Source organism: Stegodyphus dumicola, chromosome 2, assembly GCF_044657685.1.
Source record: "Stegodyphus dumicola isolate Sdum_Otavi_A_Nest chromosome 2, ASM4465768v1".
Classification (NCBI taxonomy): Eukaryota; Metazoa; Arthropoda; class Arachnida; order Araneae; family Eresidae; genus Stegodyphus; species Stegodyphus dumicola.
In genome coordinates, this window is record NC_140769.1 from 815,156 (window position 1) to 841,964 (window position 26,809).

At 36.0% G+C, this 26,809-nt stretch overlaps 1 protein-coding gene across 1 annotated transcript in view; it reads right to left on the bottom strand.

The window, feature by feature from the left end:
• Nucleotides 1-26,809, bottom strand: part of LOC118194141 (intermembrane lipid transfer protein VPS13A-like) — a 483,044-nt gene that overhangs the window by 79,973 nt on the left and 376,262 nt on the right. The window contains exons 57-61 of the mRNA XM_085810380.1: nucleotides 22,897-22,962; nucleotides 10,346-10,471; nucleotides 7,209-7,342; nucleotides 6,870-7,076; nucleotides 2,902-3,079 (exon numbers count right to left, since the gene is read on the bottom strand). Coding sequence (XP_085666506.1) covers nucleotides 2,902-3,079; nucleotides 6,870-7,076; nucleotides 7,209-7,342; nucleotides 10,346-10,471; nucleotides 22,897-22,962 — 711 coding nt within the window. The remainder of the gene's footprint in view (nucleotides 1-2,901; nucleotides 3,080-6,869; nucleotides 7,077-7,208; nucleotides 7,343-10,345; nucleotides 10,472-22,896; nucleotides 22,963-26,809) is intronic.

Below are 26,809 nucleotides of genomic sequence, written 5' to 3' on the forward strand. Positions count from 1 at the left end.
AAAGTATCATTGAAGTGTGTATAGATGGACATATTCCCGTAATGGCGCCTTTATTTCTTATATGTTAATGCATTGTCTGCTTCCAAAGTATCTGATGATAAAGTTTTACAATGAGAAATGGTACCTGGTACTGGTCTACGGGAAAGATCCAGCCTCTGAATATACATTTTTTCAGACACTAAAAATCTTTTGTTCGTTACATAACGGACACAATCATTATCGAGACACAGGAGCACATTTGGCATCGCGATAGTTTTCTGGCCCTGCAGTCCTTTTCACTACATCAATTCAATGTTCCTCATTTTAAGAACTTGATTAAGTATGCTTTTTATAACGGCAGATACTTGGACGACGAATCTGGAATGTGGATTGCGAAAATGCATTACTGCTTCGATTCATCGACAAATAATGAAGTTGCAAAGTGTAAGGCTATCGCATTTGTAAAATGTACTAATTATGAACTGTCTATACAAGATATAGAGAAGCACAGATTTAAGACAGGAGCAGTTATTTAATACAATGAAGGGAAAAGATGAGATATTCAGACATAAACCAATACATAAAACTCACATGATTTCAAACACAAAACAGGGCTAAAGATCAATATGAGATATGTTATAATAATAGCATCAAAATATTCATAAAAAACATATTGTTGCGCGCGTACGGGTTCTTAACAGATTGAATAGACAAGGCCGATAAAATATTAATAAAATTTATTCTTATCAAAAGAAATATAAAAGGATACTGTAATTTGTCTCAGAAATATTTGTACAAGTGTTCACAATATCACGCAGTAATAATCAGTACCTATCCTTCAAACTACTAAAACGTTAAATAGAACGCAATCTAAAGCGCAGAGAAAGATAAAATCCGATCAATAATAAGAACAGCAGCTAACTAAAAAGCAACTGAGCTCAGATGTTCTCTGTCCGGCTTTACGGTTACAGCTAACATAGTAGTGAATTACATTTACTCGGTTTAAATATAAATTACGAGATATCTATTTATTTAATGCTAAAAGCACGTGCTCCTGTATTTTTACTTTTCCGGCGTAGTTTCTCTTCAAATATGGCTCGCGCTGCATTGCACGGGGTAAAAAACAAAATTAATTATAATTCTACTAACATTAGCTATCTAAATATAATCAGTTTAAATAATAAAGACTCTTTCAGGTACTGAAACAAATTGATATTTACCTCTTTCTCGATAATACGGTCAATAGGACGGAAGTCGCAGTTGCTAAAACACTTTAATCGAAATTGGTTAAAAATACAGACATTCAATTAAAAAATCTGATATGTACACCACATGACTTCCTTGCTTAAATTATACGAATTTTTCTCTGCATTTCATTTAAACCTATTGAATTGAATTAAATCTACTTACTCGATAGCGCATAAAACTCAATAAATGCACTCTTTAAAATTCACTATATTGGTTTACCATACCGACACTCTGGCGCTAAGTTCACTTAACAGCGTTACATCTCATTCATTTTATGATTCAAAATGCACAAAATTTATATCATCTGAAGATTTATCAAACCTTTGCCACATGTTCCATTCAAATACTATAATAAATCTAACACGATGTATGAAAGAAATTAGACAAATAAAAAAGAAACAGTTTTTTGGGAAAAAAGGGTCCTTTATTCCGTTCATACGTACAGATGTCGCACAAAAACATCGTTAAATTGCATTCGATAGCGGTCAAAATGGTTATTTTCGTTAAAATACGGCACCAGAAATTTTCCATGGTTACAATAATTCCTTTACTTCGTACAAGTAAAATCATTTAAGTCCGATTAGCCTCAGAATCAGTATTCCAGATCTACGTCAAACCAATGATGCTTTTCTGCCTAATTTTAAATAGTTGACTGAAATCGAAACCAAGCTGCTTGGCAACTTATTCCTTCACTTGGAGACATTTCTGTCTCACTTAGCAATTCTTGCAATCTATTTCGACCTTATTTGGCGAATTCATTTTTCATTTGGTGACTTAGTCTCAAAATTTATTCCACAAAAGTTTAATCATATTAACTTATAAGGTATTTCTCCCGCCTTCTTAGCCTGCCTTCGGTGCCTGGTGTAGTGGTCTGCACGCTGGACACGTATTCCAGAGCACCGTGGTTCGATTCTCGGCGAAGGCGTTTGCTCATTTTTCATGTCTCCTGCTTCCAAAAATACCTAATGTCTCTACAAACTGAACTGCGGATTCCAATAAGCGATAATTAGGTTAAGAGTCATTAGGTTATTTCGAAGCAGGAGAGATGAAAAATGAGCAAGGCCCTCGCCGGGACTCGAATACGCGTCGGGCGTGCTGACCACTACACCACTAAGGCATGCTAAGAAGGCGGGAGAAATACCTTATATACTCCCTCTTTGAAGGGGCGACTGGGGATTAGGGGATCCAGTCGCCAAATCTTGGCGGTGGAAATTCATCATGCACCTCCTTTTTCAGTTCGGGCGCCACTGTAGAGTCATTAGGTTATTTCGAAGCAGGAGAGATGAAAAATGAGCAATGCTCTTGCCGGGTCTCGAACCACGGACCTCTTGAATACGCGTCGATCGTGCTGGGCACTACACGACGAAGATATGCTAAGAAATCGGGAGAAATACCTTATATCCGAATCATAACATTAACCGGGAACCCCCCCTCTCTCCTTCTACCAAACCACACGAGAATATTTTATGCTCGCCGCCTAGAGTGCCGCCATGACGCACCGACACTATACATTTAGAAACATCCATGCCTTTTCCGGGACATAGAGCGTATCCCGTTCCGCGACATCCAGCGTATCCAGGATTCGAACTCGGGCCCTTCGGCACGAATTCGAATTCCGGATACGCTAATTACTATACCGGTTGTGCGGCGGAGAAACAAGTATGAATCTTTTACCTTTCTTGCTATTCTGGCAATTCTGTCATCCTGAGTGAAGAGCAAGACACGCTGTTCCTTTTCCACGTAAGATACCCAGTGGACGACCACTTTATCTTTTCTTGTTTTCTTCGGTAGTAAACCGTATTCGGACTCGCTATCGTCGTCAGAGCTGCTACTCTCGTCCATGGAAGACGTCCTTAAAAATACCAAAATCGAACAATTTAACTATTAAAAGGATATTAAAATATAAAAGGATAGTATTGAAAAGCATTTAGAGAACACTACGTCATGCAAATTTGAAGAGAACACTTAGCAAGCGAAAAATCCTTAATTTTATTTCATACTTTTTGCGTTTTTGTAAATATTTAATTACATCGATTATATTGCTGTTTTTAAGTATTGTTGCAATGTTTCTAAACTTTTCATATATTAGCTTAATAGCCGCAAAGCTGTCAGCCTTCGTCTGGCTTTTAAATGTACCGTGAAAATGAATAAAGGGATCGTCAAACATTAAATTTAAAAAATGCACAGAATTCTACTCTGCAGCACAACTTTATTAAAAAAATTCGATAAAAATGTATTATACATATAAAAATATTACAATGAAATAAGCGAATCCCTTACTAAAAATTATCCTAATCAATAAATTAAGCAACTTCCCATTGCAAAATCTTAAGAATTCAAATGGTATGAAGAAAGTTAAGAACTTTGTTTCCTAAAATAATCATGCAAAACTTTTTATATAATTAAAATCATATATATAACTAAAATACAATATTAAAAAATTACAATAAAATAAGCAATAAATCTCATATTTTCAAGAGAAAGCAGTCAGCAGTCCATTATCCAAAGCGATGAATGAAAAACTGTTGCCAAAACAACATTTCTAAGAAAATGAACCTATCATCAGAAAGCAATAACCAGTCAAAATTGTGCTTTGTGGGTGACATAATTCAAAATATACAAACCTCTTTGCCATTAGCTAATAAAGAGAGAGAGAGAAAGGAAATTCTTTCTGTTGTGTCTCGCCAGACACATGCTCGTCAGAATAAGAAGATTGAGATGTGCGTGTTGCGCGTCCAAAAATCAAAAATAAGCAACATTTTAATCTCATATTTTCAACAGTCAGCAGTGAATACAAAGCACTAAATGAAAAACTGTTGCCGAAACCACATTTCTAAAAGAATGAAACAATTCAAAATGATGCGATTTAATCAAAAAAAATTAAATTAAAAAAAAAATCTGATCCGAATTTTGAAAAAAAGGTGCACTGGCTCTCTTCTAGACGCACCTATGTACCAAATTTCGTAGCCATGAATCTATTAGCTTACGCGCAGCATGAACGAAAGTCACACACACAGACTCTTCCTTTTATTATATGTAAAGATTTATTGGAATTTAAGAAACAAACATTTCACCGTTTCCCGCGAAACAAACACGTCGATTTGAAAATTATCGTCAGGTGTCAACAACGAGACACTCTCGTCAGTGTTAAAAGGAGATCACGCAGTATATCTCAAGGTTACTCTGTAATAAGTTTTGCTCTTGTGTGACGTCACTGCTTCCTAAGGTCCATGTTCTTAGCTCGCACAAAAGTATCCATTCCCTTTTTGTCTTCAATTCTCCCAGTTGTATAAGTGACTTCAGCTCAAAACCTTGTTTTTCTACAAAAGCCAACCTTGTTTTTCTACAAACCTTGTTACATGTTTTGTTACCGTATGACGTCACTAACTCGATGTCGGCACAAAAAATGAACTTGCTTCTTCCCTTTGTGTTTGGAGTCTCTCACTTGCGTAAGAAAGTGATGTCAGCGGTGGAAAGCGCTTAAATCAGTGGTCTTCAACCTTTTGACTAACGCGTAACATCTAAATAAAAACTGAAAAACTTCAGTACCACCAGTACCACCAGTACACTTTCCAATGATTATTTCTCAAATTTTTAATAGAAATCTTTAAAAAAATATACATATTTTTCAATTTGCACAAACTATAAGCTATTTGTATAAGCTATTTTAAATAAGGATGCACTTTTAATTTTGTTCCGTATTTATTTTTCAAATATAACATGAAAGAAAATCCTTGTTCACACAAAAAAGCAATAAAAATTTAATAGTTTTATTTGAAGTGCCTTTAAATTCTTTTCTTCGTTTCACCTAAAATTTAACAAGTATGTTATTTCTGAAATCTTCAGTTCGAGTTCGATTACAGGAAATTCTATAAATTTCTCTTTTTCTTCACAGGATTTTCGAACTTAACACTATAACACTTTCTTATAGTACACTGCACTGCTGGCCACCCAAATTGCAACACTAAGAAGAGATATCGCAACAAAATTTATTTAGTAGATAACATGTTGACCAAGTATCAAATGATTAAATTTATAGACTTCTGTGAAGTGTGGTTCTTCCAGGATCAGTAGCCAGAGTAGCCGCCCCCATTGTTGGAGATCACCGCTGCCACACGCCTCGGCATTGATTCAAAGAGACTTTGGATGTGTTCTTGGGGCACAGCAGACCAAGCAGCTTCCACACGTTGCCAACGTTGATCTGGTGTGGCAGCTTGAAATGTAATCTAGGAAAATCGTTCAGCAACCATGGACCACGTTTTCTATCGGCGAAAGATCTGGACAGCGAGCCGGCCAGGGAAGCACTTCAATCTGGCGATTGACGAAGAACCCTTGGACAATGCTTGCCACGTGTGGTCGCGCATTATTCTGTTGAAATATGGTTGTGGGCAAGCCCTGAAGGTAAGGAAGGACAACTGGCTCTAACACCTCAGAGATGTAGCGCTGGCGGTTTAAAGTACCGGCAATGCATATTAGAGGAGTGCGAAAGTGATATCCAATACCGCCCATACCATAATACCCGGTGCAGGACCAGTGTGGCGGTGCATAACGCAGCTCTTCAGCATCCCCTCTCCACGGTGTCTCCTCCTTCTTCACGGCACCATTGGCGGCGGAGACGTCTGTGGTTCTGCGTCAAGGGTAGACGAAGCAATGGACGTCTTGCGGACAGACCACTCTGCTGTAAACGGCGTCGAATGGCACCCGCAGACACTGGATGATGCGTTATAGACTGAATGTGCTGTGCTATGATTCGTGATGTGACTGAGAGATCCGTCACTGCCATGCGCACAATGTTCCTGTCATCACATGAAGTGGTACACTGAGGTGGATGCGATCGAACACGTCGGTCCGTCGTACACTCCTGCATCCAAAGGTCACATATCTGCATTACGGTTGTTTGGTTTCGTCCAACACGACTACCGATTTCCCTGAAAGATAATCCACACTCTCGGTAGGTCATTATCCCTTCCTCTGTCGAACTCGGATACGTGATCAAACGATGATCACTGTTTACTACGAGGCATAATTGATCGTTTTTCTGAAAAAAAAAAACACAAGAAAAACACAATTGCCGAACTTGAAATCGTCCGAAACTACAAGCCTTAAATAGCGCTTTGAAGTGGGGCCAAAGGCCCGCGTGATGTGCGTCTGCGCTGAAATTCTAATCATTTGCATAGCTCACCTCCGCTAATGCATGTTGTAAATTTCATTTTATTTGCATGCTTTCTTCGGAGTGCTGCATTTACAGTGGCCAGCAGTGTATTAGAAAAAATACTTTGTTTCTTTGCATAGTAAAAAAAAATACTTTGTTTCTTTGCGTAATAAAAAAGAACTTTGTTTCTTTTGCGTACCACATACTTTTTCTCGTGCGTCGGTTCAGAAGACAACCGAAGTCCTCCGGACAATGCAATATGAATACCCTCAGGATGTGAAATTGGTGAAATACTCAGGACATCTGAGAATCAACATTTCCACGACATCATCTCATATCCCGGAACATAGCGACATGAATAGGACATCCTCAGGATGTTAAATTACCATGTCCTCAAGATATCCTGAGTACGTCCCGGGATATTGCGACTTAAACAGGACATCCTGAAGATGTTCTCTGCTATGGGGGTACTAACCTTGGCATATCTTACCTCACAGAAGGCTGCTGCTGTAATGTTTTTCTGAGCGAATGGAAGGAGACTTTCTCAAAACCGTAACCATCTCGTGAAATACGTGCAGGAAATCCGACTTTTTTTCTGTTGTAGAGGTTCCAGATAAGGGTTCGTTCCTGGCTCGGATCGTCCCACGTGTACAAGACGGACTGGTAGGGATTAAGTAGAGTCACTGGGCTCTGAGACCTGTGGAATGGAAAACAATAATTATAATTATTATTTCAGTTTATTAATATTAAAGTTTTAGTTTAGCTGGAGAGCCAACCGACTCGGGGATTACCGAGTTAGTTGGCTCTCAGTTTATGAAGAATGTCATACTTTTGGTGTATTTTGAGGAAAAGGTCTTCGCAGCAGTTGTCGACTCGAACTGGAGCATCACCTGGTACATACTGCTGGAATGAGATTGTCGTTGGTGCATCTTCTTCGGATTTCACTTCCACTGTAAGCGCGCTCTGGAATAGGATATCGAATGACGTAAAAATTAGGATTTATTTAAGCAAGACATACAAGTTACTCACAATCGACACAATAGACTCATTAAGACTCACAATAGACGCAGCTTAACAGTACCGGAATGAAGGCACAGGTGATAAATATATCTATTACTTTAGATACTTTTAACTTGTAGGGTTTATATTTATTTTAACTAACATTTATTTTAAGTTTAAACTATCTTTCCTGTCAAGCCTTACTTTCCCCTGGAACTGCCAATGCCAGAATATGTAAATTTTAGTAGAACGCGCAAGGATTCAAATTATCAGCGGAAGTATTATGATTTAAATAGGAAGGAAACAAGTTCGGTGTGTGATATTCTTACTGCACGAGCGCGGAGGTAGTTAGCGAGAATTGAAGAACCCCGCGTTGCGGCCTATGTGCTTGGCGGGAAGTAGTGGTAATCGTTCCAGTGAGCTTCAAGTCTGCTGAATTAGCAGCGGTATTGTAAAACGCGGTGAGTTAGTTCTTTTGAGAGAGCCTCGTAGTTAGAATCTTGTCTTTACTTTCTTTTCAGGTTATTATTTTTATTTGACTGCCAAGTTGGCACAGTCTGTGAGCGTCAAGAGCACGCAATTGTAATTTATTACGTTGAATAAAAAGGGACTTAAACCCTTCACAAGGCTCTATCTTTTATACAAGTTTTCACAGTCACTTCTTGGTTGCGTGCAAGTTGGAGGCGCGCAACGTTATAAACTTTATCTATGATGAATTTGTAAGTTATATTTCGACTGAAAACATTACATAACAGAAAACATGCATTAATTCAAGGACAAACAGCATTCATACACACGATTAATCTAATGTCACTGAAAGCGAGGTATGTTTCAATATCAATACTGCAACTACGTTGTTAACATTACTTGCGATCTAATTAAGAACCTGATATGACTACTTGCAGCCCATTTGAATAACACTGGAATTTTCGATAGACCTCAGCCAGTGAAGGGGCAGATGGGGTAGATCTGACGCTCATTTCCAAACCTGCCTCCACGATCATGCAGGAAGTTGACCATAGTTCGTCAAGGCGCACAGCACTAAGCCACAAAGATGTTCGTCCCTCAACCTTAGGAAATTTAGTGTACGCCATGCAGGATTCCTGGACTCCCTTTGAAGATTTAAGGGTAACAAGATTAACAAGATTTCCATCATGTTTTCATGATGAGCCTATTGTTCATCAAGATATAAGGAGATTCAGCATGTGAATTTATGACTTTTATTCTTGAATGCTTATTATTAAATTAATTCTCGATGTGATATAGTGAAGTGAAGTCACCGACTCACCGAGAAAGGTCACGCCACCTTTTGCAACTTGATCATTGTTCATGAAGACATAAGGGGTGCCTGGCACCTTTATGAAGTTATATTTAAACCATGAAGAATGCAGTCTTCGTCAAGATTCTATTGCGTTTTTTAAGATATAAGATAGCAATTGCTGACAAGACTAAAGGTACCACCAACATTTGCAAATTAGCCACTGTCCGTAGCATAAAAAGTACCTGGTAATCTTATGAAGTTCAGTTTTTACCATGAAAGATGTAGCTTTCATGAAGGTTCCGGCACGTTCCTTCAAAGTGAACAGTCGCAAACGTGAATAAATCTGCCGGCACCATTTACAGTTTAGCTACTGTTCATCAAGGCCATGAAGAATGCAACTTTCATCAAGGTACCAAGACGCCTATGTGGAGATCTAAGAGACTAGACGTCAACTTCAATAAAGATGTCCGCATCCATAAGAATTGTATTTTATTAAATGAAGAATACAGCTTTTGTCAAGATTCTGGGGCGAAGCGAACTGTCAACGACTTGAATAAATGTACAGGTACATTTGCAAATTAGTCATTGTTCATCAAGAGCCTCCCTTCTGAAGTTCAGTTTTAACCCGAAGAATGCAACTTTCAAGGAGATGCTGGGAACCGAATGTGAAGGTCTAAGTGAATATGTTTTCATGGTTAGCCATTGTTCATCCAGATATTGTTACGAAATGTCCAGCCGCGGTAAGATAGCTTCCCCGCAAAGCAGGTTTAGGGTTATTAGAAAATGGCAAGGGAAAGCAGAGTTGCCATATTTGGCGAGAAATCGCCCATTTGGCATCAAAATTGGTGATATGACATCATAGACAAATGGAAAACATTCTGGAACGAATTTTAACTGGTTTAGCCCAGGAATGTTCTCGAATGTAAGCCAAAAGCTATATAAGCCCTGCAGGTACGCAGAGCTAATGTCTTGAACTCGAGTGCATCGAGAGAGTCTCTTAGTGTATCGCGAGTTAGTGCATCGTCGAGTTTCATCTTACAGTGCTTTGAGCTCCGAGAACGACTGAGCGGAGTCTCAAGTGTATCGTCGAGTTCATCGCGAGTTGTAGCGTGGAGAGTCTCGAGAGTACGTTGAGTCCGAGAACGACCGAGCAGTGTCGACCGAGCTGTACTCTGGAGGTTTGCCGTGAAGCTATCTTCACTATTATAGCCTGAGGGCTGTATCGCTAATTGTTTCAGCGTGATTATAGTAATTCTTCGACGACTGTAAATGTGTTATTGGAGCTGTCTTGAATAATACTGGCTAATAAATTGTGTTTCGATACTTCATGAAGTGTCGTCATTATTCATTCCAAATCCACGAACCCTTAACGTAAAAACCTAACAATATACGGAGATTGGACATGTGAATTGACCCTTATTCTTGAATGTTTATTCTTAAATTACTTCTCGATGCGAGTTCTTATTAAAATTTCATTTAAGGAAACCGAAAATAAGCTATAAATGGACAAAGCCACATCTTTTAAAAGAGCTATCATCTACCATTTTGCGGTATCACTGAAACTGAGTGCCACTTAAGCAAGTGGGGAAAATCAGGCGGAGTTTCGGAACACAGCTAGGCGGAATATTCTGCGCAACAGAGAAGCAATGACATCTGATTTTGGTAACTTTTAAAGGGTCTATGATTTCAATGAAAATGGAAGTTACCCCATGTTCCATCCTTAGAACAGTAACATGCGAGATGTCCACTGGGAAATGCTGAGAAACTGTTTTGCTGTCTCGAAGTTTGACGAACATCTTCATCGAGTCAGTGTCCGGCCAGAAAGGAAGAGACTGAAACAATAATTTAAAAAACCAAATATATATGAAGACACTAATCCGTATATAATACATGACAAGATATGTACACTGCGAAAAAAATGGGACAGTTCTGTATCTCCCGTTCTACTGGCCCGATTGACGAAATTCAAATTGCGTTTTTCATGTCTCGGAAGCGCGACTTACGATATGTATTAGATTTATATATAGCACTGTTCTAACATAGGTATTTTGATCCAAAATCGAACTTTTTCTGAAATGACATAGCAATTTTTTTCTATAATTCGATTCTACGACTCAAATTATGCCAAACTCCCAAGCTTCGTAAAAAATCGCACGAGTAGTTTTTAAAAAATTCGTTCTCAAAGTTTTAGCTCTTCCATGTTAATTGAGCTGGTATATATTTTTAATAATCTCTATTTTTTATTAAACTTATTTGATTCTTCCTTTGACATTTCGAAATTTAGGTTCATTCCAAATGAAATTCACTCATTTTTTATGATTTATTTCTAAAATTTGTATTTTAAAATAATTTTTATAAATTTTTCGGAAAACGTTTTGAATTATAATCTGTAACATTTTTATCATCATCTTAAAGTAGACGTATTTCTAAGCATACCTGCAAACAATTACAGTTTTTATTCAAAATTTCCGAAGATATACGTGATTTTATATATTGGCGCGTTTTGAAATTTGGCATATTTGTTGAAAGCATGGTTTAGACACTGTGCTAAAATTATTTAGAAGCAGAAACAATGTGACTAAAGCATTATTCTAACATCGGACTTTTTCTGAAATAATATTTATTTTTCCATATTTCGATTCTACGATTCAAATTATGCTTAGATATTAAATTCTATAATTTTTGGTGAGAAATTTAAGGAGAAATTTAAAAATTTATCTTGGACGTTTTTTTTTTCGGTTTGCGCCAAGAATTCCGCCATTTGGCGGAAATTTTAATTCATAGTTAACCTAGTACTTACTTAATTTTTTTTCATTGATGCACGAGAGAAAAAATGGCTCCATTCTTCAGTCTATGAAATAATTTTAACAAAGTGCGCAAACCACATTTTCGTTATTATCGCTTATATTAAATACGCCAAAATTCAAAACGTGCCAAAATATATATCTTAATAAATTTTGAATAAAAACTCTAATTTTTTGCAGATATGCTTAGAAATGCATAAAACAAATAATAAAAAATGTGCGAATTATATTTGAATTAAGCCAAAATTTCGAATTCTGGAGGAAGAAATCAAGTAATTTTAATTAAAAAAAGAGAATTTTAATAAAGATATATCAAATTCAATTAACATGGAGAAGCTAAAATTTTGAGAGCTAATTTTTTAAAAACGACTCGTGCTATTTTTTAAAAACTTGGCAGTTAGGCATAATTTGAACCGTAGAATGTAAATATGGACAAAAATTGGCAAGTCATTTCAGAAATATTCCAATTTTGCGTCAAAATACCCATATTAAAACAATGCTATATATAAATCTAATATATATCCTAAGTCGCGCTTTCGAGACATGAAAAACGCAATTTAAATTTTGCCAATCGCCCCAGTAGATACGAGAGATATAGAACAGGCCCTTTCTTCTTTTTTTTTTCGCAGTGTACAAAGAGAAGAAGGCAGCATTTTAAATGTAAAATAAGAATACACATGTTATTAGAAACTGAATCTAAAGCTATAACGATCATCGGAATTAAGGCAACAAGAATCAGTGTAATATTCATATATTTGAAGGACTAGCTTCGAAAGTTAAAATATAGAATATTCTGCTTCAGCTGCTTTTCTCTAAGCACACCTTTTTAACTATCAATAAAATTCGCAATTCCATACCTGAAAATTCCATTTCGGATATCAGCTCTTAGGATATACACAGGATTCCTTGCCAATGTGGTTTATTACGTGTACACTGGTCAAACTTAATGAGACTCGCACACTTTAAAACCCATAAAATCTTCGAATATATGACTGTGTCAAGAATAGGGATAACTTATTTGTTTTAAAAGCAATTACTTCCAACGTTTTACAGCTGACTACATAATATAGCTGCTTTCCCAAATAGTAATCAGAAAGTTTGTGCTGCTACAAATATTTGTATAATTTAATCCGCTTTGTGACAAAATCTTTCGTCATGTTTCTACTTTGCGCGCACAGTTTAAAACATTTGTTTTATAATTTAATTCCATATTTAATATGTAGCTTTTATAACATTTGGAAACTACTGTGAACCAAAAATTCTAAGAACTTCATATTAAACTTTTATTTTATTTGGAGTTGAGTTTATAAAATGTATTTTACTAAAAAATCTTTAATGTTTTCGTGCATAAAATATTTTAATATTAAAATATTTAACAGACTTTTGGCTCAGTTAGAAGATAGGCCCATATAAAGGATTCCATCTAATTTCAAGTATGTACCATTAGGCATTTTAAAATTATCATGCGCGCAAGATGGAAACATGACGAAAGGTTTTATCACAAAGCGGATTATTTTAGAAAAATATTTGTGGCAACACAAACTTTCTGGTTACTAGTTCAGAAAGCAGCTATATTATGGAGTCAGCTATAAAAGGTTGGAAGTAATTGCTTTTAAAATAAATAAAATATCCCAATTCTTGCAACAGTCCCATATTCGAAGATCATAAGGGGTTTAAGGTGTAGGAGCCCCCTTAAATATCCTTAAAAATTTCCTGCTAAGGTACAGGGTGGTTATAATTAAAGTGACCCTATTCAGATCCCTCTACAACCTGTTCTACTTACTGAATTTTGATGAAATTTGGTATATTTGTTATATGGACCATGGGGAAACGATTTCTGTAATAAAAAATAGTTCACATTTGAACCACCAGAGGGAATTGCGGCGCCTAAAGGAAGACAAAAAAATCTGTCAGAATCATTAAAATTTATTCAGTTACAGAATGTGCGCTCCCTTGATAAGAATTACGTGTTGAAAGCTCACTACAACGCGTTCAATGGCGGGTGACAGGTGACAGCAGGGCCGGACACTCGAATGGCATTCTAAGTCTCGGGTGTTGTTCGAACCCTGCAACTATCCTTTACTATTATACTGCAATACACATTTCACATTGTATAGAGTAAATACACTAATTATGCACGGTGACTTATAAAGGAGTTAATATCTGCATTGTTACAAATGGAAGTAATACTATGCTTTAAAGTGAGAAAGAGCTTTCATGTATACAGGACGTGGCTAGAAGACTTTGTGGGTATGACTAGTGCACAAGAATGTCAGCAGATTCCAAGGCAAACATACTACTATTATTCTGGACGACAATGGAAGTGGGAAGTGGCTCTCGAGGGATTTCAGCAAGATGGCGTATAATGCTGGTTTTTAACTCAGGTTTCAGTGCTGGCTTTTCTAGTTCCTCTTCAATAAACACGGTGTTCTAAGAATCCGCACAAGCAAAAATCACAGGAATTTAAATCGGGTGAACAAGAAGGCAGCGGGATATAGTTCTGGAGAGATTTCAGCAAGATGCCGCGTACTGCTGGCTTTTAACCTCTGCGGCACAGTGTATCCGGTCTGGACACACCTAAAAATTTCCTTCTGTACGCACAGAAAAATTGAAAGAATGGTTTTTTAAGACCCTCATTTTTCAAAGAAATATTCCAGATTTTTTTAGGGTATAAAAGAATCAGTGTAATATTATAATGGAAAATAATAATGGAAAAGAAATTTCTATGTTATTTTTTGGCTGTATGCCAATCTCCTTATTCTATATTAGTTTTAAATATTTACCTCGAAATCTTGCCTAAAACCAAACGGCGAACCCTAGGTGTGTAAATACGCATATACATTCTTTGTCGCTAAAACTCAGTAACAAATTATAAAGAAATTTCGCTTACCTGTCAGACGCATTCTCGCCTTTTGTCATTTTCTCTAAAATTTATTTACGACACAATTAAATACATTTACAACAAAGAGAAGCACATATAAACTTTAGTTAGTGTTTGGCGTTCGTATTACATCTCGATCAGTCATCAAGGTTCTGCTCGAGTCCAAGGAATTCAAGCGCACACAGCGCCATCTGATGCAATACAGTTTCTACAAGGTGTGCCCAGAACGGGCTGACCGATAATCTAGGACAACTGAGAGTCTGTATTCTTTGTTTCTCCGCATCTCCTCGGTCAGTTCATTGACAACAATGCTCGTTTCAGCATTCCTTTCGAAGCTCTATTCAATCAGCGTGCCCACAGAATTAAAACGATAAGTGCTATCTTCACAAAATTTTACTTGTGTACTCCTCTAAGCCTAATTAGACTGCCTACTTTTTTTTAATCCAAACTACGACTTTAAAAGATAGCGTGCGGGAAAGGGTTAACTCATGTTTCACTGCTGGCTTTCCTAATTCTTCATCCACACACGCGTTCTTTTACGAATCCCCACAATCAGAAATCACAGGGATTTAAATCGGGTGAACTAGAAGGCCAGGCAACCGGAAAAGCTCTGGATATTACACGATTCTCGCCAAAGTTAGAACGAAGTAGTTCTTTGACTTAACGCCCAATCTCGGGAAGCAGCTCCAACTTGCATGAAGACAGCGGATTGCAAACATTGCCGTTCCCATAAAGCAGTTTCACCAGTAAAGTTCGAACTTTCTTCTGTAAAGGGAATATTAACGATGAGAAAGGCACGCTTCTGCCTCTGATTGCAAGTCTCCTTATATGTTTGACTAATTTGCGTAAGAAATTTTTGAAAATTGCCATCTGGTGGTCAAAATTTTAACTTTTTTTTTTTTTTTTTTTTAGAAATCTTTTCCCTATAGTCCATATAACATATATAAAGGACTGGACAGGAAAAAGTGCAGGGAGCACCACGACATCGTCATAGACAAAAATGGTATTGCCCCACTGCACTAATCGTTTCTGGCATAACCTTCTGAAAATCCGAGTGGCAGAACAGGTTCTACAGGGGCCTGAATAGGGTAACTTTAATTACGACCACCCTGCACATGAGGCATTTGTTAGGAAAATGGAAAGACATAAATTCTCTGTTGGTCAGAAAAAAACATTTTCCATTTTTCTTAAGCCACAATCATTCGAAAAACATCTTGGACGAATTAGGTTTTCTACAGGTGTTTCACATTCATAAAAGATTGTCTCAGTTACTGATTCCAATTTCAATCCGTCTTTACACTCATCTTTTAAGGCGGCTCATACACCTTAAGATCTTCGAATATGTGACTGTTGCAAGAATTGGAATATTTTATTTATTTTAAAAGCAATTACTTCCAACCTTTTACAGCTCACTACATAATATAGCTGCTTCGGGAAACTCGTAACCAGAAAGTTTGTGTTGCCAAAAATATTTTTATAATTTAATCTGCTTGACAAAATATGTTATGCGTTCACGCCATGTTTCCACCTTGCGCGCATGATATTTTAAAAATGGCAATGTAGGAGCGCATTTTGAACGCATCACCTTTGATTCTGAGTGTACTCTGGTGTGATGAAGGCAAATCCCGACGGCGACAAAACAAGAGATCACAAGACAGATGAAAGTTCCCACCGAACAGCATTCGGGATGGAAAAAAGTTGAGCAGCATTGTAGAGAGGACTGCAGTAGGCCAGTAAGAACAGACATACTTATGGACCCAGTCCTGTTGCCTTCTTGAAACCATCAGCGAGAGGTTGTTAAGGATGGTTCGATTAAATTTCTCTACCATGCCGTCCGACTGCGAATGTAAAGGTGTCGTCCCAATTTTCTCTGAGTAATTTGGAAAGTTCTTGAATTAGAGCAGAGATAAAATACCTGTCTCCAAACCTTTTAGATATCCAAACAACCATCCTCATATTGCCTATGCCTCGAACCATCTTAACAACCTCTCGCTGATGGTTTCCAGAAGCCAACAGGACTGGGAACAGAAGTACCACTGTTCTATTGCAGTCCTCTCTACAATCTGGGACCTGTGTCACGAAGTGCTGAAGGCAAAAGACACATCCTCGTTGTCATTAATTACTTCACCAAGTGGCCTGAAGCATATCCTGTTCCTCAGCAAGAAATTCTCGCTGTAGCAGAGCTAATAAATAACACGAAGATTGGATATCTAGATTTAGAGTTTCTATTTAGTTATATTCCTTCCAAGAAAGGAATTTTATTTCTGCTCTAGTTAAAGAACTCTGCTAATTACTCAGCATAGACAAAATTAAGACGACACATTTACATCCGCAGTCGGACGCCATGGTAGAGACATTTAATCGAACCATCCTTAACAACATCTCGCTGATGGTTTCTAGAAGGACTGCGACCAGAAGTACAGGCTGGTTATAATTAAAGTGACCCTAATCAGACCCCTCTAGAACTTGTTCTACTTACCGAATTTTCTTGAAATTTGGTATATATCTTATATGGACTGTGGGGAAACGATTTCTGCAATACAAAAATATAACTCGACACGGGACCTCTTCGTAATCCCTTTGAACGACGACATTCACGCAATGCAGCTAAGCTATTGCTGCCGTTCTGATAAAATAATAGGGGGACCGGAAAGTAATGTCGTTTCTGCGTATGTCGACAACAACATGCTAAGGGCAGAAGTGGAAGAAAATCCATGTCAAACACTCTTGACCAACCTTGGTCGACCATCCAAGTACATTTAAAGCAGAATGAAAAAATAAGCAAAGCAGGTGTTTGAGTCCCCATAATCTGTCCGAAGAGAACAAAGGCAACCGGTCCATCACATGCAACGTATTGCTTCAACGGCACCCTACAGTACCGTTTTTTGATTGTTTGATGAGTGGAGACAAAACAATAAGTCCTATATGATAATCCAAAACTCAAAAGGCAGTTTAATAGGGGTTACAAAGGGTTTACATTCCGAAAAGGCGCTTCTGGTTGTTTGATGGAGTATTCGCGGACTTAATGAAACCTGGACAAACTGTTAATGCAAACCTTTATTGTGAACAATTGGATGGAGTGAACCAATATTTAATCGAAAAATATCAATTGTCAACAGAAAAGGCATCATTCTGCAACACGACAATGCAAGACCGCACTGTGCAAGACGAACACTGGAAAAATACTATAATGAATTGGGGTGGGAGGTACTGCCTCTCCCATATATCCCAATCATATTCGCCAGATATCGCACCCTCGGATTTCCATTTATTCCGATCCCTACAACATTTTATTAGTGACAAAAAATTTGAAATTTGGATGATGTCCAAAATGCCATCTCGAGATATATTTACTCAAAAACCAATTGATTTTTATCGGTCTGGGATTGAAATCCGCATACTAGATGGCAAAAGGTTGTTGATAACGAGGGTGATTACTATATTGATTAAAAATAAAAACGTGTTAAAAATTTATTCGTGTGTATTTAATGTAAGAAAGCGACATAACTTTCCGGTCCCCCTATTAGTTTACCAGTAAAGTTAGATCTTCCTGTTTTAAGGGTATGATTTTCTGACTCTGAATGCAACTCTCTGTATAGGTTGGACTAATTTGCATAAGGAATTTTTAAAAACTGCCTTCTGGTGGTCAAAATTTGAACTATTTGTTTAATTGCAGAAATCTTTTCCACCTAGTCCATATGACGTATGTCACCAAAATCCGATTGGCAGAGCGGGTTCTACAGGGGTCTGAATAGGGTCACTTTAACTATAAACACCCTGTACCTCTGTTCATACTGGCCTACCGCAGTCCTTTCTACGATGCAACCTATCTTTTCTCCTTCCTAGATGCTCTTCGGTCGGGACTTTCGTCAGTCTTGTGATCTCTTGTTTGGTCACCCTCGGGAATCTGTCTTCATCACCCGAGAGTACATTCAAGATCTACAGGCAAGGTAGAGTACACTCAAGATCTACAGGCAGATACTGAACACATGCATAATTTTGTACGAGAGCAAGTCAACCTGGTGACGGAGAAGACAAAGACTTGATAAGACACGAAAAGCTACAGTACATAGATTAATGTCTAAACGTATAATGTAGTATGGTTATTATGATAAGTACGACAATTTTTAAACATTTTCTGACTGCAATTATTTTATAAAGTATTACTTTAATTTAAAAATGCAGCTAGAAAGCCTTTAATTTAAGTTGTAGAGACATTAGGTATTTTTTTGGAAACGAGAGAGATGGATAATGAGAAACGCCCTCGTCGGGAAACGAACCACGGACCTCTGGAACCACGGCTCAGCGTGCAGCCCAGCACACCACGAACGCATGCCAAGAAGGTGGGAGAAATACCTTATATACTCCCCCTTTTAAAGGGCGACTGAGTTTTTAGGGGACCCAATCGAGAAATCGTGGGTGTCGAGGATCATCATAATCCTTTTAGTTCAGGCGCCACTGTAGAGATATAAGAAATTTTTGAAAGCAGGGGATATGAAAAATGAGCACCGCTTTCGCCGGGAATGGAACCGCGGACCGCTGGAATATGCGCTCAGCGTGCAGACCACCTCACTACAAAGCCATGCTAAGAAGGCGGGAGAAATACCTTATATACTCCTCCTTTTAAAGGGCGACTGGGTTTTTTTTTAGGTGAACCAATCGCCCTATCCTGGGCGTGGAGAATCATCATTCAGCACTCTTTTAGTTTAGGCGCCATTGTAGAGCCCTTATGTATTTTTGAAAGCAGGAGATATGAAAAATGAGCAACGCCTTCACCACTCTTTTAGTTCAGACGCCATTGTAGAGACATTAGATATTTTTGAAAGCAGGAGATATGAAAAATGAGCAACGCCTTCAGCGGGCATCAAACCGCGGACCGCTGCAATACCACACCACGAAGGCACGCTAAGTAGGTGGGAGAAATAACTTATAATCTTTAGTTAAAGCTACTTTCCTGTCCCTTGGAATTTCAGATTACAATTTCCTACCAGAATATTTTTTTAGAATCGCGTTTAATGCGAATGAGTAAGAATAGTATTTAGGTCGAAGTTCCACTGATTTCGTTAGAGAGCCTCAGAGTTTCTGACTAGCGCGCCTTCGCCTTTTGGCTACGTCTCTCTCTACACTATTACTACGGTCGGCCGTATTTTAAGCCCTTGATAGCGGTGGTGTTGGTGTATTTTATTATGGCAAAGCACACTAGGGCTATCTGCCTAAGGGGAGGGATGCCTTCGTGGAGGGCTTTCTAAGGGAAACTGGCTCGTATACACGTTACACATGGGGAAAACCACGAAAACATCCATGCAGCCAGCCCGTTTGTGGGATTCGAACCTCGGACCGAACTACCAGCAAGCCCTTGATAGCTTGCTAGCTTATTCGATAAATACTTAGAATTTTGATAACCTCGGCTATATCTTTTTAGTTAAGCATTAGTTAATTTTAATTCTTGTTACTTTGAGTTCAAGCCCGAGTGGACGCATTGCTTTAAGCTCTGAGAAAGGAGCTGACTGTTCAATTCTATTTTTGATTAATAAAGGGTAATTCTCCCTTCTTGAGTTTTACGTCTCTGCTCCCGAACTCAAGCGATTATTCGCTTATGTGCTAACGATGAAGCTGTTATACAAAAAGTTGGAACCCCATAAACTAAAGATCTCTGAGTAAATGCCGATACATAAACGGTTTCATATTCGAATTTTTTATGAAAATCATTTTATAGAAAACTACCCGCTACGCAGCCAGCCTTCGTTTGGCTTTTAAATGTACCGAAAAAATGCCTAAAGGGAACACCAAACATTAAATTTAAAAATTGCACAGAACTTTACTAAAATTACAATGAAATAAGCAATATCCCTTAATACAAATATTAATTATTCTAATAAATAAATTAACCAACTTCCCGTATTCAAGGATTCAAACGGTATAAAGGAAGTTAAGAACTTTGTATGCTAAACAACTCACGCAGAACTTTTTATATAATTAAAATTATATTAAACGTAATTAAATATATTAAACATAATTAATTATATTAAACATAATAATTAAAACAAACACCCTGGAAAAGGTCAGCGTCTATCCCCCACCAAAAAAAAATAGCTCAAATCATAGATATTAATTAAAAACTCTTTAAACACTAATTTCGCCTTCATTTTTCCAAGTAGCAACAGTGCTGATATCAGCAACAACGACCACAGTGATATATCAGCATCCAAGAGAAACATTAAATTTAAAAACTGCACAGAATCATCGTCCTCATGTTTCCAAGTGGTAGTCCAACTGTTGCCAAAACCATAGTCCAACAGTCAGCAGTCCAACTGTTGCCAAAACCACATTTCTAAAAGAACGAAACTATTCAAAATGGTAAAACTTGCCAGAAATTTCTTCTATTCAGTTCTCACTCATCCTAACAACTGCATCAACTCACTTAGATATTCTGCATTTCCCAGAGAAAAACACAAATATCCATCTGACATTCTCCATCCTTAACATTTTTTATTCATACTAAATTCTTTAGTTCACATTTGAACCTTCAAACAGAAACTCACCTTTTTCGTCGACTGATGGCAGCCACCTGACTTTTACCTTCGTCTTTCTGTTTTACTGATGTTCTTGACGTGATACAGAGTAAAAAAGAGGCTCTGCTTTCTGAAACTCAAATTCACTATATGTTCTTAGTAAAATAGAAAAAATGAAATAAAAAAAAAAAAAAAAAAAAAAAAAAAAAAAAAAAAAATCCGAAAGGTTTCAGATTTTAAATTACGTCCAAAGGGGCGTCTTTGTAACATTATCCGTGTTATCTTTATTTCTTAAATATCATGTTCCTTGCACTTAAACCGTAAAATTCAGTTCAATAGCAATGTCGCAAAATAATTTTAAAATGAGCGTATCTTTAGAATTTCCGATATACAGTTTCGTGCGCTGGAGATAAAAAGGTAAAAGGTTCCCCCCTCCCCGTACAATGTTGCCATTGCTCGTTTTTAAATCGTTGAGTTTGTTACTCAAAAATTCGTTAAAGTTTTACAAAATATGAAATTGATCATAAAACAAATTCCAAATTTGGTCTTCCACATGCCCATATTAGCGCCCATATTAGGAGGATTACGTCATCAAAAATTCGATGGCTCTATGTACCGTTGTTTTATCACATTGCCAGAAATATGCATACATTTATGGCATATTTTTCATTATTTAATTTCTTCAAATATAATGTAGGACTTTAACATTTCGTGGCAACAGCTTGATGAGTGATTTGCCGTTTATAGTGATTCAACGGAAAATCGCAAAACGAAAACAAGAGTCCTTCAGGGACAAAGCCACTTTGGACTAAAAATATGATTCAAACTGATAATTAAAACATAATATAAAAAATTACAATGCAATAAGCAATACATCTCATATTTTAAGAGAAAACAGTTAGCAGTTTAGTATCCAAAGCAATGAATGAAAAACTGTTTCCAAAACCTCATTTCTAAAAGAATGAAACTATCATCATAAAGCAATAACCAATGAAAATTGGCGTTTATAGATGACACAATTCAAAATATACAAACCTCTTTGCCATTAAATAATAAAGAGACATAGAGGGAAAAAAGAGGAAATTCTTTCTGTTGTGCCTCGCGAGACACATGCGCGTCAGAATAACAAAACTGCGATGCGCGTGTTGCGTGTCCAAAAATCAAAAGTAAATAGGCAGCATGAAATAAGCCATATCCCTTTATACAAATACTAATTATTCTAATAAATAAATTAACCAACTTCCCGTTGAAAAAAAAAACTTTTCAGTATCTTAAACACAGTCCAATATACAAGCCATAGAATGAAAAATTGTTGCGAAAACCCTTTTTCTAAAAATATGAAACTATTCAAAATGATGCGATTTCATCAAAAAAGATAAAATAAAAAAGAAATCTGATTCGAATTTTGAAAAAATCGCTTCGAGGTGCAATGGCTCTTGTCTAGAGACCAAATATTGTTATATACCAAATTTCGTAGCCCTGGGTCTATTAGCTTACTCGCAGCACAAACGAAAGACACACAGACAGACTCTTTCTTTTATTATACGTAAGAGATTATAACATTAAAATAGTTTAAAATAACAAAAAATAGTTTAACATCTATCTATAACAAAAGATAAACATCGGAGACTTTAAAATATTATTTTCCGGGATGAAATACGGCGGGCAATATATTGGAATTTATTATAAAAATTTATTTGCATCTGTTATGTTAATCTGTAAAATCTGGTAACTGTAAATAATGTATAGTTTGTGGTAATTGGCAACTTATATCCCACTGCGCAACAAGAATGCTTCCTCGAAAAATGTACTTGCTGTAGAAACTGTTTCTATTCTCGTTAAAAGAATAAATAATTAAACGATATCGTTACAAACGCATCTTATTTCTTATTACGCTAACTGCGCACGCCATCTACGCACAATTGGATTATAATGGTTTAACACTCAGCTACAAGAGGAGATAAATATGGGACAGTTTGAAATATTAGTTATCCGAATGAAATAAGCTAAAATACAAAGATGCAACAGGTTTAGAACAATTTTGAAAAATAAAAAAATACCTTATCGGGTGCGATGTCGAACCACAGATCGGTCGCTTCATTCTTTTCCATGAAACGCAAGTGATTCTAAAAGGAAAGAAAATGACGAAAATACTCCATTATTATGTCACAGACTTTTGTACTGAGAAATGAGAGTCATGAAAATCCTCAGTGGTACAGTTATCACAGTTTTTAATTAAAGATATATTATTTTATATACTATAAAAATATGACTTTCAATGTACAAAAGAATGTTAAACTATGTACACTACGCAAAAAGAAATGGTACTGTTCTATATCTCCCGTTCTACTGGGCCGATTGACGAAATTCAAATTGCATTTCTCATATCACGAAACCGCGACTTAGGATATGTATTACATTTATATATACCATTGTTCAAATATAGGCATTTTACACAAAATCGGATCTTTTCTGAAATGACATGCCCATTTTTTTCCATATTTCAATTCTGAAACTCAAATTATGCCAAACTCCCAAGTTATGTAAAAATCGCTCGAGTAGTTTTTAAAACATTAGCCCTAAAAATTTTAGCTCCTCTATTTTAACTCAATTTCGTATGTACTTATTGATATCTCTTTTTTTTTTTTTAAGAAACTTATTTTATTCCTTTCTACGCAGTTCCAAATTCAGATTCATTCCAAATAAAATTCACCCATTTTTTATGATTTATTTTTAAAATTCGTAGTTTTAAATAAATTTTATAAATTTTTCGAAAAAAATTTTGAATTATAACCTATATAATTTTTACCATCATCTTAAAGTAGACGTATTTCTAAGCAAACCTGCAAAAAAATTAGAGCTTTATATTCAAAATTTTCAAAGATATACGTGAATTCATATATTGGCGCGTTTTGAAATTTGGCATATTTGTTAAAAGTGATAATGTAAGTAACGAAAATGTGATTTACGCACTTTTTGTTAAAATTATTTGAAAGTAGGAACGAACTTTTTTCCTGCTCATCCACAATGTAAAAAAGGTAGAATAAAATTTAATATTTAGGCATAAGGTTGAGTCGTAGAATAGAAATATGGAAAAAACATTGCTATCTTATTTCAGAAAAAGTCCCATTTTGTGTCAATATATCTATAATAGGACAGAGCTATATAGAAACCTAATATATGTCGCGCTTTCGAGACATGAAAAACGCAATTTGAATTTTGTCAATCGGCCCAGTAGAACGGGAGATATAGAACTCAACCCCCTTTTTTTTTTTTTTTTTTTTTTTTTTTTTTTTTTTTTTTTTTTTGCGCAGTGTATGAGTTTGCCATTTTACAACTATACTCACTCTTTGCTGCATTTAATGCAAATTTATTTCCTCAAAGTTCGTTAGAGGTATATCTCTAATTCAAACAATTTAGTTATAACTTCGTGGTAAGACAAAAATACAAAAAATCTGAGTCTTCTTTAAAAATTGTAAAACGGAGAACAAATTAAAACACCAAATACAGTTCAAAACAGTTAAGGAAACAATTTTACAATTAAAATTTAGAATTTCTACGCAAAAAAACAAGCGATTCACCCAGCGGGCAGTAAGACAAAACTCTCGGTGCACAAAACTGAAATTTAACTTTCGGTCACACTGTGCAGAAACACTCTGAAGTTGGTGCATCAATTTACTATTCTACTTAGAATTTCAAATGTAAGCAAACGGCGGCCTCGTTAGGCCTAACAGCACTTAAACTTTCAAACTGTTGATAATTCTACAACTGCTGTTTACAGATAACATAAAAGCATAAAAACCTTAACCGGAACATAACAACAACATAATTCAATTAATTTTAAAGGAAAAAATGCACAATTTACTAACATATATGGTTAAAAAAATTTGATGAGGACACCACCCTGTACCCACATCATAATAATTTTACAATTTAAATAATTTTACAAATACCTTGTATAAGGCTACAGGCTACTAAGTTATACACATTTTCTGTTGCATTTCAATTAAACTTATTTCCTCGAATTTTATGAGAAATATATTTCTCATTCAGTTAATTCAGTTCTCAATTCGCGGCAAGGCAAAAAACTCAAAGTACCTTCATTAAAAATACAGAAAACATAAAACACCAAATACAGTTAAAAAAACAATTGCTGCAATTAAAATTAGAGTTTCAGGGCAAAAACAAGCACTATTCCACAAAGAGTTTCAAAACCTAAATTATTTGTTTACATGTTATTACATGATTTGTTTACATTTAATTATTATTTTGATTCTTAGTCAATTTGCTTTCTAAATTTCTCAAAATCCCTTTTGTTTAAATTTGATTTACTTTTGGTTTTGAATATTACTATACCCAAGCTTCTATGAAAGACAAAACACAAATTCAGTAATTGAAGAGTTAGGTTTGGAGGCAACTTCACCTTGATAATATCTGTCTCCTGCCTGCTCAACAATTATTCACGAATGCAAATTAGTTTAGTCTTAAAAAAATTTTTTAAAAATTTGGGGGATTAATTTTTTGGAATTTTATTTATTCATGGTTTTAGATACTTGCACTTAATTTACATATGCTCTCAGAATTTAAATGATATTGTAAATTAGTTCGCCGCAATAATTAATCATTTATTTATATGCAATTAAAATTTCATAACTAAAATTTAAATTTATTAATTTTAAAGTGGCTTTATACGAATAGAGAGTGTTTGTTAAATATATATATATAAATGTGTGTGTGTGTTTGGTACGGCTGACTGCAACCAAAAAGTAAGTATATGTTATAGCAGTTAAATATACAAAATGACAACGCTCTGAAGCTATTCGTTTTTAAGTTATCCGAAATACATACATATGTATATACGTACGGACGTCACAAAAAATTTTCTTCTGAATCGATTCAAATTCATTTTGCAATCTCTTGAAAAATCTGATGTGTACACGACATGACTTAATTGCACGGAATATTTAATTATAAGCATTATTTCCTCCATTTCATTTAAACTTATTACATTTTAATTAACTCTACTTCGTCGATAGCGAACAAACCACAATAGAATAAATGCATTCTATAAAAGTCACTGTATTTATTTACCTGTATAGCGACACTCTGGCGCTAGGTTCACTTAACAGCGTTACACCTCATTCATTTTATAACTCAGAATGCACAAAAATTATATCATCTGAAGAATTATCTAATCGTTGCATCATGTTCTATTCAAAAATCTAAAACGATGTATAAAAGAAATTAGACAAATAAAAAAGAAACAGTTGTTATTGCGAAGCTTAGTTTATTCAGATTGGTAACAAATCCACTATTCTGCTAAGTTTCAAATGTAAACAAATATGGCTGCTATCGTAAAAAGAATTAGGATAAGCCGCACTTAAACAACTTTTAAATGGTTCATAATTCTACAAATATTGCTTCAGGTTAACTAAAGGCATAAAAACCTTAATTGGAAGATAAGAACAACATAATTCAATCATTTTTAAAGCAAAAAATGCACAATTTACAAACATATAAGAATAAAAAAAACTGTGTTTGCGGAGCCGAGTTACAGAGTGGGTATATGTATGTATATATATTTATTTAATTTTGGCGCGGCCGATTGCCACCAAAATACGACGTGCACATCTACATCCTATAGCTGTCCTATAAACAAAATTTGAACGTTCTGAGGCTACTCATTTTTGAGTTATGCGAGATATATACATAGACGCGCACGTAAGGACGCCACAAAAAAATTTCTTTTGAATCCATTTTAAATCAGTTTTGTAACATTTTTGGGGAAAAAAGAGTCCTTTATTCAGTCCATACGTACAGATGTCTCTCCAAAACATCGTTAAATTTCATTCGACAGCTGTCAAAATGGATATTTTCGTTGAAATATGGCAAATTTTCTTGAATACAATACTTTCTTTACTTCATACAAGGAAACAAAAATGCTTGGAAAAGAGCGCGATTTATGTTGACACC